The sequence below is a fragment of the Penicillium citrinum genome (genome assembly GCF_028827155.1).
Source record: "Penicillium citrinum strain IBT 23319 chromosome Unknown utg000004l:1.0-2404223.0:1.0-2405248.0, whole genome shotgun sequence".
In the NCBI taxonomy this organism is placed as follows: domain Eukaryota; kingdom Fungi; phylum Ascomycota; class Eurotiomycetes; order Eurotiales; family Aspergillaceae; genus Penicillium; species Penicillium citrinum.
The window spans coordinates 376,395-388,998 of NW_026622689.1; the positions used below are offsets into that span (position 1 = coordinate 376,395).

The 12,604-nt window shown below is 46.4% G+C and overlaps 3 protein-coding genes across 3 annotated transcripts; all 3 read right to left on the reverse strand.

The window, feature by feature from the left end:
• Window positions 1-1,739: 1,739 nt before the first annotated feature.
• On the reverse strand, window positions 1,740-2,893 carry N7469_005105 (uncharacterized protein; the record flags this gene model as incomplete). The annotated part of the gene is made up of 3 exons (XM_056644025.1): window positions 1,740-1,988; window positions 2,046-2,532; window positions 2,646-2,893. The coding sequence occupies 3 exons, from the start codon at window positions 2,891-2,893 to the stop codon at window positions 1,740-1,742; spliced, it is 984 nt and encodes a 327-aa protein (XP_056500839.1).
• Window positions 2,894-4,848: 1,955 nt separating this feature from the next.
• On the reverse strand, window positions 4,849-5,148 carry N7469_005106 (uncharacterized protein; the record flags this gene model as incomplete). Its single annotated transcript, XM_056644026.1, has 1 exon — window positions 4,849-5,148. The coding sequence occupies one exon, from the start codon at window positions 5,146-5,148 to the stop codon at window positions 4,849-4,851; it is 300 nt and encodes a 99-aa protein (XP_056500840.1).
• A 2,250-nt stretch (window positions 5,149-7,398) lies between these two features.
• N7469_005107 (uncharacterized protein) lies at window positions 7,399-12,234 on the reverse strand (the record flags this gene model as incomplete). The annotated part of the gene is made up of 5 exons (XM_056644027.1): window positions 7,399-8,763; window positions 8,825-9,529; window positions 9,576-11,780; window positions 11,871-11,933; window positions 12,028-12,234. The coding sequence occupies 5 exons, from the start codon at window positions 12,232-12,234 to the stop codon at window positions 7,399-7,401; spliced, it is 4,545 nt and encodes a 1,514-aa protein (XP_056500841.1).
• Window positions 12,235-12,604: the final 370 nt, after the last annotated feature.

Genomic DNA, 12,604 nt, shown 5'->3' on the forward strand with positions numbered 1-12,604 from the left:
TATCCTTGGTAGTGACTAATTGAAAAGTTCTGCGGCTGATCTCATGAGTACAAAACATAGCGTAAAGGGGTCCAGTTGCGCATAGACAACCAGGAAGCTCAGCAATGTATGTACATCTAATGTATGGAAGGGTCAATATAACACAGCAACCAGCTGTACAAAGGGATTCCAGCAGATCCAGATAATTAGTATAGTACGAATATAAATTATCAGATAGGTGATTGGTTGAGTGCTAACTACCAGACTAGTCCGTCGATGGAATATATTGTTATAGCGCAGGGTAGTACTCAAAAGTGGCAGATCACAACCTGCTTGCATAATATATAGGCGAGCTGAATTTCATTTCGCCTCTAGATTCTCTCTACAGGAGTTTGTGCATCACCTCTAATCACACCCTACCAAGTTACTAGTTTATGCGTGTCCGATGACACCCTATAGACTAATGAGTAACAGCTCAATTCCTTGTCTGATTCTGATGGAGTGTAATAGTCCTGCGGAGGACCAACATCGTCAGTGGTGTATTGACAAACACTTTGAATGTAGACACGGCTAGTGTTGATTAGACAGCGGTGGTGAAACGGCTGCTAACGTGAGCCTACGTGGAGATGGTTTTCATAGAGTGAAACCTAATTGATATCCCATAACTATAGCATAAGAAAGATCATTGTTGTAGCGTTTTGCATCTTTTCGTGAACCATTCCACAGAAAACCAAATCGAAAAAAAAAATGATTTTCTGCATCTACAAAAACAAAACCTTTCAATTGCTAAAAAACACCGTAAGAAGGTTGACGTTTTTGTTTGTCTATAGATTGCTAAAAATCGAATTTATCACCGACAAACATCAAAATCCCGATTTTCATTCAATCAGAAAACGTAGTGCTGTACAGTGCCGTCCGTTATTGCCTCCCATAACGGATGTATGAGATGATATTTCAAACCCTAGTCACATGATAGACTAATCCTATTGTGGCTGGCCACAATACTCGTATCAGTGCTACGACCTCGAAATAATAATAATAATGAAGTATGGGCGTTTGGAAACATGTGAAGATATACATACATATGTATAGAAGAGATTCTGCAAATACCGTGCGGAAATTTACCTTGGCTTGAGTGCCGTTTACAATAGGATCCTTGACCGCGGGACAAATATATTGATCCAACCAATTTCAGCCAAATAGCTTTCCGTGTGCATATGGGCAGGTCGCTATGGTGAGCAGCAATACTATCCCATGATAGGTAGCAGAGCCTGAAGCCAGATAACCTATTAACTAGCTAGAGTACGCCGAAAGTGCAAGTGTCGGAAGCGCTGAGACCGTATATTAGTCATCCTCAAAAGTGGTGGAAATCTGATATATTACTATTGTCTATCCTTAACAATTTATTTGTAAGTTTACATAACAGTACCTAACTCTTCTTGGGTGGTTACTCCGGGAGGAATGCTGTATCGTTAGTACGACAGGCCTAGTTCAAGGAAAGTAATGCAGATGCGACGCCAATCCACGAGGCCGAAATTTCCCATTCATCACATGTTGACTGTGAGTGAGCGAGAACGTAAATTGCATGGTAAGCTATTACTTAATGCCTGATACTGCTTCGTATGCTTGGTCGCGTAGATATGAACTGTTAAGTAAGATATTATCCGTCGGCCTGGTAAATATGAAAGCGAATAGAGGTGAATTCTACGTAAAGCAGAGTGCTTCAAGTTGTAGATGATACATGTGTTGAAAACTGCTCACTATGGCTTCAAATCGATTGGAGAGGAATTTTTCGTATCTGTGACCTCCACATTATAGGAGAAGGAGCTACCGTATTCATTAAAGTCGAGCTCCCATTGGAGAGTCAAGTACTCGCTCTCGATCGCCCGCCAAAAATAACCCTCTTTCAGTTTGATTATTGTGGTGATAGTAAAATAGCCCCATCCAATGCGTGAAGCTGAAAATGGCAAGTTTTTAAATAAAAGCATTGATGGAACAAAAGTTGGGTGCTGCGTACATCAGAATCAGCAGTGGACGTTTTATTGAAAACGTATGTAGTTGCTTACTAAATATATTCTGACCTCTTCAATTTTTTCTGGCTCCGAAACGTGGATGTAAAAAGTCCACATATGTTTGTTTCGGGGTGTCGGCTCCTGTGGCGTGACCAATCGGTGTGTATTGCCCATCACCAGAGTCATGGACTCGGAAGCCTGCAGAAAAGGTGTTGACGACACAGATTCGCTTGTAGAAGTCCTAGATCCGGAATCGTCCAGTGAGAGCAGATTCATTTCATTGGCGACATCCTCTGGGACAGAATCTCCACACGCAGAGCCAGCATAGTCGGTCAATCTGTCAAGGTACTTGTCCATCATGAAGCTTTTATCATCGTTGACAAAAGCCATTTTGGGTACGACTGCCCGAAGCCATGCAATCTGCTTCAGGATCTCGTCTTGCTTCTCCAGCTGCTTTGCGAGGTTGGCCGTGGATCCCTTTATCAAACAGATGTCTTTTGAAATCGTAGCGGTGTCAGATTTAATACCGTGCGTTATGTGCCTGAGTCATTCAGAATCAAGATTAATATGAGCTTGCTCAATCAATTTTAGTAAGATCTAAGACCTTCTCAAATAGAATTCTTTGCTTTTCTCGAAACGTTGGACACAGCTTACAGTGCGATTGTCTCTGTTGCCAGACTGAGCGCCCCCTTGTGTGCTGCAATCGCTTTATGTATTTTTTCGGCCTTTTTACGGCCAGAAACCGCCCATTTCGCTGAACAATTCAAGCTTTCGCCTTTATACGCACGAAGGGAATCTTCGAAGCCGGTCAAGTCGTTTTTACAGTATTCAATGATATCACAGATATATTTGCGAAGAACATCAGGCAGCTCCTGTTTGTGTTCTGTGTCGGCCTTCAGCATCTGCAGAGTTAATTTCAAGCCAGAGAGCTCATGAGAAACAGATAAAAGATCGCTTCTGGCATCCCGGAAGCCAATGACAAAATCATTCACTGAGTGAGAAACTTTTGTAACGACTGACAGCAGCGTAATGCAACCCATGGTCACAGAAAATGGGTCCATGGTCTTTTACACCCAACCCTCTCGAAATTGAGTCTTGTATCTAGACAATTGAAGTATCGGACAGATGAACTTTCTGGGGACGGGGCTCAAGAGCGATTCGATGCTCGATACAAGTGGGACATCCTAGATACCCAGCTGGGACACAGAGGCACATTCTTCGACCTAAGGTGGCGAGCCCAATTAATGATCTGCGCCAAGATTTTAGCGGCGGGGAGAAAACAGTTGTCATGCGAATATTGGTCAAATGTAAGCGGTGATGCGGCTTATTATGGCTTAAATCGTACTAGTAATTAGATTCATGCTTTAGAAAAGGGCTTTTCTGACGGCTGATCACTTCCAATTCTGAATGCGGTATTTCAATTCACATGTATGCCTCAATCTAAGATAATATCCTCATCCTCCAATTCACTCGGTTGTTGTCTTTCGGAGATTTTTTCGCGGTTTTCAATATTATGGATTAATATAGGGTTTCAACACAAACGGTGTTGGATGATCAGTATGGCTTGGTTCAAGCTATACTGACTTAGGGACTTAACAGCATCGACTGACGGTATTAGCTGCATGTCGACAGACGCATTGATCTCTCTCAAAATAGTCATGTAACCTCCACAAGCGGGGAAGGGAGCATGGAGGTTTATAAAGAAAAAAAAATGAATTGAAAATGAGATATATTTCTCTTACTTTGAATGCACAAGATTTCATCTTCTTGGGATTGATACAGAGTAGAAAAACAATAAACAAACCCTTTGTTTATCTTTTATTTTTTATTTTTTTTTTTCTACTCTGTAAATCGCGCGTTTGGAAAGCGCGATTTTGAAGATACACAAACGATTTCCCCATCGGGAAGGAGCAGCTGACGGAGTCCCTGCCAGTATAAAAATTTCTTATGTAATCTATAAACAACGCGCTGTGGACGCTGAATCCATATAATTGCATTTTTCCAAACCATGGCCATCTATTATCGATCTGTTGCTGAGCTTGCCTATCATTTACAAGCTGAATATGCCTCCAGAATGGGCTATCGTCAGATATTAAAGCCCTTTCATGTTTGTTGTTATCATGGACACACTCTCCGACTACTGTTGGATTCCGAAACTACACAACAACCTATGAGCAGATCATTAGTATCCGTGGGCGTTATGGTTGGGATACCCTGTGGGGAATGGCTCTTGAACAAATTTCAGCCGCTGAAAGTAGTATTGTTTTCATGATAAAGTCGCGCGAGCTTTTTGTGGCTATCAAAGAAAATATCCTGATTTGAGAGAATTTCCAATCTATTTGAATAATGCTGCGGAGCTTTAACAGTATTTGGAGATCAAATGTCCTTCCATCTGCATGGAAAGATGAGGATTTCGGGTTTAGAGCATTTTCTCGCGGGTGTCCATATCTCTTGGTTGCCAGATATTTTAGAATGTATGTCACCGCATCAGTGTGGTCTTCAGTGCTCTGGACTAGAAGCGTCCGGGTCAAATCGTATCCATCAACCATCGTGTGGCCTTCACCGAGCAGCATTCGGAGGATGTATTCATGATCATGATGACAACATACAGACAAGGAGATCCATGTTTGACGATAGCCAAGCTTGGAAGTGCATACGACTCCTACGCGATGAGCAAGGTCGGCAACAGATTGATGATATGCCGCCAGAGTATACAACAGTGCCGTCCTTCTATCTTTGCCAGTCAGACCTGCTGCATTGATGTTGGCACCAAGATTGATCAGGATCTGAGAAAATTGATAACGACCATGGTCAGCTGCTAATATGAGTGGCATTTGATAATCGGCATAGATTGGTATCATCGACAGGACAATTCTGAGAATAGACACATAGCCTCCAGTTGCGGTGAACATGAGTGTTCGACGAATAAAATAACCATGATCCTCGAGGAAATCTTAATGCCCTCGGCCTCAAGAAGCATTCTCGCAATGCCGGCCTGTCCCTTCATCATAGAGAAACAAAGAGCAATTTTGAAGTCAGCAGATCTCTCGGCCTTGGTTATCGGTCGAAGCTGAGCCATCAGAGCCTTTCTCGCGACTCCTTTATTTCCATTCCTTACAGCCCATTGGAGGGCTGATCCCAAGGGGATATTTGGCATTTTGGGAATAACGGAAATCGTCCAAGGCAAAGAAAATTTGACAATTGATACGAGAGAGCGCGCTCTTGTCTTTTTCCTCATGGAGGTATTCAGCGGCAGTCAGAAGAAGTACGTTGGGTAATCGAAGCATCGGAGATAAAGCGGATATCGAAGGGAGATGAGTAGAGATCGAAGCAAATATGGGAAGAGACTTCTGCACTGCGACCACAGCAGACTATTGCCTTTAAGATTGCCGAGGAAAAGATTCAGCATAATCAAAATCTAGAGGTTGAAGGTGTTAAAGATAAACAATCTCCCAAATGGGAAGGGAAAGAAGAGCGGATGTAGTGAATGCCAGTATAACACTTATGTAATCCATAGACAAGACGTCAGTTCTATACTTCAAGACAGCCTTATATTGAATGCGGGATATTCGATGATAGTATTTGAAAAAGGACATAGAGGCGTGTTAACTCATAGCTATCGTATTCTTATATTTGCACTCATTGGGGGGGCCGAGGCCCCGCCAAGCCTCTAGCGTTTGTGACTCAACCTCAAACTTGACCATATCATCATCTTTTCAAGTTTCATCTGGACTCCAAGAGCCATCAAATCCAAGCGGAAACCATGAGAACCATGATTCCATCATTATCAACATTGCCGGCCGAACTTGTCTATATCCTGATACAAAACCTTGATCGTCCTACTCTATCCTCACTCGCGCAAACATGTCGATCACTGCACAGGGCAATAGCCCCATATCTATACAAACAGACCCGAATCAGAAAAGATATCGATGGATTCATTGAGACATTCCCAATCAAATACGCCGATATAGTCCAAGGAGTTGACGTGGATGTTCCCAACACCATTTCGCCATGTCGGATTGTACCATGCCTACACAGATTCAAGAATCTATCAAGTCTAACCCTAATCGGGGGGTACTGGATTCGAGATCTTGGAAATGTTTATAAAAGTGGCGAGGATTGGGATACACTGGAACACCTGCTTTGGGAATATCTGGCGAAACTATCCTTCAAACAACCAAGTGAATACAGACTGTCGAAGAATCTTCGTTCTTGTAAGTCTATCAATAAACCAAATAACAAGCAGCAGCGAGTAAGAGTAATAGCAAAGCTAACTACTTCATAGTAACACTCGACCGCCACCAAATAAAAAACCAAGGAGCATTCCTCCATGATGCATGCATCTTTATAATTCCCCAACTAGAGAACCTCACACTACGAGGCTTCACAATCGACTCAAAAGACATCGTCATCCCCCCCCAAATACCAAAGAAAAACATCACTAACATCCCTCCGCTTCGAACGATGTTTCATAAATATCAGCGCTCTATCCTCATCTCTCCACGCCCCCAGCGCACTAAAATACCTCAGTATCCTCTACTCAGAGGACCTACAACAAAACTCCACAAAGCAAATTGCGAATAACAACGCAACCTTACCAGATTTTCTGAATATATTAATGCTTCACCGTGAATCTTTAGAGGGTATACACGTTGAAAATTACCGGTACCTGAACAATTGCAGAATTAATACAGAGAGTTTCCGCGAGCATACAAGGAACTTTCCTAGATTGGTGCAGTGGAGTGGTTGTGATCGTGCTACATTATCTGAATTTCTTGGTGGATATTATGATGATTCGGAGTCGGATGATGATTTTGGTTGTGAGGTTGGGAAATATCTTTGATTCTTATGTACGTTCTCCGACGTATATATGGTCGATTGACTTAATGTTATCCAATTATTTTGATGATTTCAGGGCCGATGATTGAAGATTTCCACTGTGTAATGGAGAGTCCTTTATTCGAATCGATGCATAATCACTGATATCAATATTAGATTACGGAATAGTATGTACAATTGTAGACTTGGAGAACTATCAGCTCTAGGAAGATGGTATTGGGGTCAATAGCTGACTACCCAGCATACATGAGCATCGTGGATAGAGGGCTAGACGCCAGTGAAAATTGAAGCCCAGCTAAATACTCTGAAATAACTTAACTCAATGTCTTCACAAATAACGAAATAAAATGAATCCATTAACACGCTAACAAAACAATAGCTAGTTCAGCTCAAATAAGGATATCACGATACCAATTCCATTCAACCAAGTCATATCATATCCATCGGTCCAGTCCAATCCAGTCAAGATCAACTATTCCCCCAGTTCAGAACCAAGAAAGTTGACTCGATCACGGAGTTTTCATATCCCATTCCACTCCATCTAACAAACACCACTTTATTGAGATCATTGAGAGGTGCTAGGGGTCCTCTTACTCAGAAAACTCCTTCTAGGCAATTTCCTCGAATCAGGCGACTCAGCCCCATCCTCGTTATTACCAGTCGTAGAATGAGAAGTCGTAGGTCTAAGATTTGCCTGCTCAGATGGAACAAATTTTGACCGCACTGTAACAGACCCTTCGCCAATCGGAATAGTTTTATCCTGGTTCTCCTCAGAGCCCTGATTCGCCACGAAGAAAGGTGCGTCGCCGAGAGGTGTATCCGAACCAAAAGTAGAGTGATCAATGACTCGAATCTGATACTGCGCGTCGGCAGTGGTGTTTGATACCTTGAAATCATCCTGATATTGAATGATTCCGGAAGAGGTTTTCACGGCTTTAGTCTTGAAGACGTCCTTACCGCCCTTGGACAGAGACTTGACGATGACACGGACGTGTGCGCTGGAAGGAAATCCAGCTGCATTGGCGATGGTGATGTGGGCTGTACCTGCGTCACCTTGGCCTCCTCCGCCTAAGACGCTGAGGCGATCACCGTATGTTGAAGCTGTGCTGCGATTACGGCTGTGTTCCTTTTGTGGGGTAGATGGAGTAGGAGAGTGAGTGCCGTTAGCAGTGCTGGCGTTATCTGTCAGAGCAGCTGCAGGGCTGAGACCTCGTTCGGTGGGAGCTTCAGAGTCTTCATCGATGGTGCTGTGTACGACTGAAGCATCATCATCTCCGTGCTTATCCTTGCCAATGCGAGACATCAGGCCGTGCTTGAGGAAAGATGCACCACGGACCACGTTGCCACCGACAAATCCGACACCCTTGACGGGGGCACCGACAATCTTACCGGGCACAGCGAAGGTACCGGAGAAGGTGGATGAGCCTTGGCGGGAACGGACGACATAGCTAGGCTTGAAGAGAAGATTCAAGTGAATGGCACCGGACTTGCCGTTCAAGGGGAGGTGTAGGTCAGCTGGCTCGAAAGGCGTCAAGCTCTCCAGATCAATGGCCGAGGCACCCAGGAAGTCCGCCTTATCTCCAAAGTCCCAGTCATACACATCCACGTGGAAGTCTGCACCAATACGCGTCTTGATGGGAATTTCGAAGTACTCATTCCAGGCGGGGTGAAGCGTCTTCTTCTGCACCTTGGTTTTGTATACCACCTCTCCCTCAGGACCAATGCGGAACTTGCAGTACGGGTCGCTGAAACCGTTACGGTCGGCCGAGGGGAGATCAGCGGCATCCATAACCTTGACACGGAGGGTACCCATGTTATTGATGCTCTCCTTGGGGTCGAGCTTCATCTGGACGGGGATATATCGGGCGCTAACGGTAACTCTACTCGATTCGCCGTTTGTGGCGGGAAGAACAAGTTCAGTGGGGTTGTACTATTGAATGATTAGCAATGAATACGTGAAAAGAAGAAGACCAGTGACGAAGTAAACCTACCAGAATGCGTTGCAAAGTAGAGAGAGTATCGCCAGTAAGCTTAGCAACAGTGTGTTCTTCGCTAGAATCCTTGGGATCGTTCTTGTTGACCAGGCGTAGGGTAATCTTGGAGAACTCAAGTTCACGCACAAAGGCCTCACCAATATCCGAGGACTTGACAGTGTTGGAATGGATCTTGGGAGAGGTATAGGCAGGGAACATATAATCATCCATCAGGACCTCAAGTTGCACTTCAGAATGTGCCAGGTGACCCTCATGGAACTTGAAAACGATGAAACCGGATTCATACTTGACCAAATCTTCCACGGCAACATAAGTCTTGGGAATAGTCTGGATGGAGCGGACAGAAGCTGTCTCCGACGTTGTTGTCGCAGGACGAGAGGTGGAGGTCTCAAGGCTGGCACGGCCGTTGGTTGAGGAATCACCGTTGGTGGCGCCATTGGTGACGCCGCCGTTTGACTGCGCCTTGGAGATCTTCGAAGACTTGGAAGCCTTCGAGTCAACACTGGCGGTCTTCGAGTGCATGCTCTTGCGGACCGGGGTAGTGGGGGTACTAGGCATCGCGTCCTCGCCTTCCTGCTCCTCAGCCTCGGCCTCATCTTCGGGATTGACAACGGGGACAGTGGGGAAGAAGGAAACCGTGTAGTTGATATAACCCTTAACAGCGCCCTTGCCAATGCGCAGGCCGCTAGTGATCAATTGCTTCTCGTCATCGATTTCGTATTCGCCGGGGGGTGTCAGTCTCCCGAACAAAGTCAGAAGCCTTGAGCTCAGTCCAACCAAGAGTACGGTCCTTGTTGATCGTCTCCTCGTCCATGACCTCAACGGAGAGTTTCTCGCGAGGGCTGCGAATGGGAACATACACAACCTCATCCCAGTCAGGGTTAAGGTTGTTGCGGAAAGTCACAGTACGGCCACGAGTGATACCAGAAAGCAAGACGCGAGCGTAGGGATCCGAGCGGCCCATAGCCTCCAGATTACGAAGGTCAGTTGCATTCTTGAAGTGGAAGCGCATGACACCAATTGGGTCGACGTATCCAGCACCACCCGCAATTGCTCCGAGGGCGACAGGCTTCCACTGGAGCTGCAACTTGGCACGACCTCCATTGGCACCGTGAAGGTGGAACCAGTCCTTTCCTTGTTCCATCATCTTGATCATGTCGTTCATCTTGATCTGGTATCTGCCGATAATAGGATCGGCCATGAGATCACGGTCATCCTTGATGATCAAACCCAGACGAGCATTCTTGCGGTCAGTGACGAGGAATTCCTTGGAAGCATTTTGGAAAATAGGGTTGTTGGTGCGCTTCAGCTTGTTCGTGATGTGAATTTCCTTTCCGTTCAGAAGCAGCACACCATAGGGGTTGAGCTTGCCGACCAGACTCCTGCTACCATCCAGATCCTTAGCTTGTTCGACAGTGAACTGAGCAATACCGGTATTCATCTCAGGTGGAGGTTCAGTCTCTCCAGACTCAAGCTTGACGCCCTCGAGGACAGGGAAGAAGCGAATATCGGCTTGAACAGCACCGCGATGGCGGCCACTAGCAGTAACCTCGAGATAGACACCCTCGTGGGAAGGCTCTTGCTCGAGTTTGTCCAATCCAAAGGAGGCAGTTCCGAGTTCCTTATCCTTGCGGTACTCGTTCCAGTCGTAAGGGGTGATAGTAAGAGCATCGCTGAAAGAGGTGATGATGACATAGATAGTCTCACCCCAGCGTGGGCTATCAGTATCGTGGACAGTCTTGGTGCGACCCAGTTCCTTGCGGTTGTTCAAGGAGACGATGGCATAAGGATCAGGAGTACCGGAGAATTTATCGGGGTTCTTGAGTTGATGAGCACCGTGAAGAGTCACGGCAACAACACCAATGGCCTGGTCGACGGGGTTTCCAGCAAGCATCTTGGCAATCTCGATAGGGAAGACATTGGGGTCGTACATCATAGGTTGCAGGTTGTTGTGGATCTGCTCCTTGATGAAGCTCTCCAGACCGGGAATGAAGTTGATATCGAATCCAAGGTGGTCACCACCAAGAGGTTTGCAGACGTAGTCAATTTCTGGCTTATCCAGGAAGCAGACATCGACACGCTCAATATGGGGGAAAGGAATCTGCAGCTTGCATTTGACGCGCATCAAGCCAGAGCACGCCATATCCTCAACAATAACGTCGAGACCTTTACTCACCATACCCTTACCGACGCGAACTTCGAGGACGATCTTGGGGTTGATTTTATCCTTCATCTGACGGGCAGTCAAATCCATAACGTCGTTGGGTGTGAAGCTAAATTTCCAATCCATAATAACGGTATCGGGCTCAGTCTTTGGATAGGTCTTGACATGCTCCAGACGAGGAGGCTTGGTACCAAGAATGAAAGTCTTTAGGCGCAGGCTGTCGAGGAAAGCCGGGGTTGAAGTACTCAGAACCTGATCAACGGAGTTGATAATCGTATCACAGAGAACGGGAGCGTAGATAGGCCAGAATTTGACCAAGAAGCTGTTAATCCATTCGAGACTCTCTGTATCAGTCTCCAGACGAGCCTTGGACATCTCGCGATTGATATCATCGCGAAAGTTGCGACGCACTCGACGGATGGAAGTGCGATAGTAGGTACTGCAGCCTGCCATGACCAATAGCACCCAGCCAACACCACCGCCCAAAGCCGCGATGAGCCAAGAGGTCAGACAGGCGAAAACAATAATGGCAGCATTATGATACCAATCGCCGAAGAACTTGTCCGGGAGTCGACCCTCCAAGAAGGTTTGGTGGTCGAGTAGAGTACCCTCGGCCTCTTCTTCTTCCGTTCTCTCCTTGAGGAATTTGGGTTCCCATCCGGTACGGTCGCGCGCCCATCGCATGTCCTCGTCAGCACCGGCACGACCATCTGCAGCATTGGCATCTTCAGCCATCAGCGCAGTAGCCGACCGCGGAGGCGGGAGATCATAATCCGCTTTGCCGTCATTCTGTGAAGGGCGGGTGGAGACAGGTTAGTTACCGATCGGGTCAATTGGAGCGTTGCGCTGCGTCACACAGAATAAATAGGGTCGTCTTACTTGGTCTGTAATCACTGAAATGCCTTTGGGCTTTTTCTGGTGGTGAAATCCCGGTGGTACTCGCTGTGATGGAGTTCGTTAGCGCGCGCGCAAGAAAGTGACGGATCTCTCAGAATCGGGGAACTTGAGGGGAACTCTATGAGTGTCTTAGACATACTGCCTCGGCTGCTGCGGCCTTGTCTTCTGGTGAAGCATCTGGATCGAATTGATAGGCAGCACCACCAGCTTGCCGTGTCTCATCAACAAGCTTCTCCTCGACGGTATCTGGGTTGACCTTGGATTGGGGGTCTTGGGCTAGTTCGGTTGCTGCCTCAATCACCCCCTCCTCCTTAAGTTCGGTCTTCTCCGCCTCCACAGAGGCCATCACGGGCGGTCGGATTCTACTTGATGTATGAGCACTGGGTTGGGAAATCAGTGGTTGGTGTCGTGGGGGGAAATCGTCTGTGGGGAGAGGTGATTAGGTGAAATCCATGGGCTGATGACGGGTAGGGACCCCCAATTGCGACCAATCCGAATCTGGGGAATTGGAATGTAGTGATAGGTGAACTTACAATGCGGTGACCAGAGCAGGAGATGTTGCCTGGATGTAAATCGAAGCAACCCCCTTCAAAGAGTCGGTCAAGCAAATCAACAAGGAAGAGTGACAGGTACAAAGAAAAAGAGAGAGTGGAAGAAGGTGAAGGTGGAAGAGGTGGGAGAGACCCGAATTGGGACGGGGAGATGCCCAGCCGCTT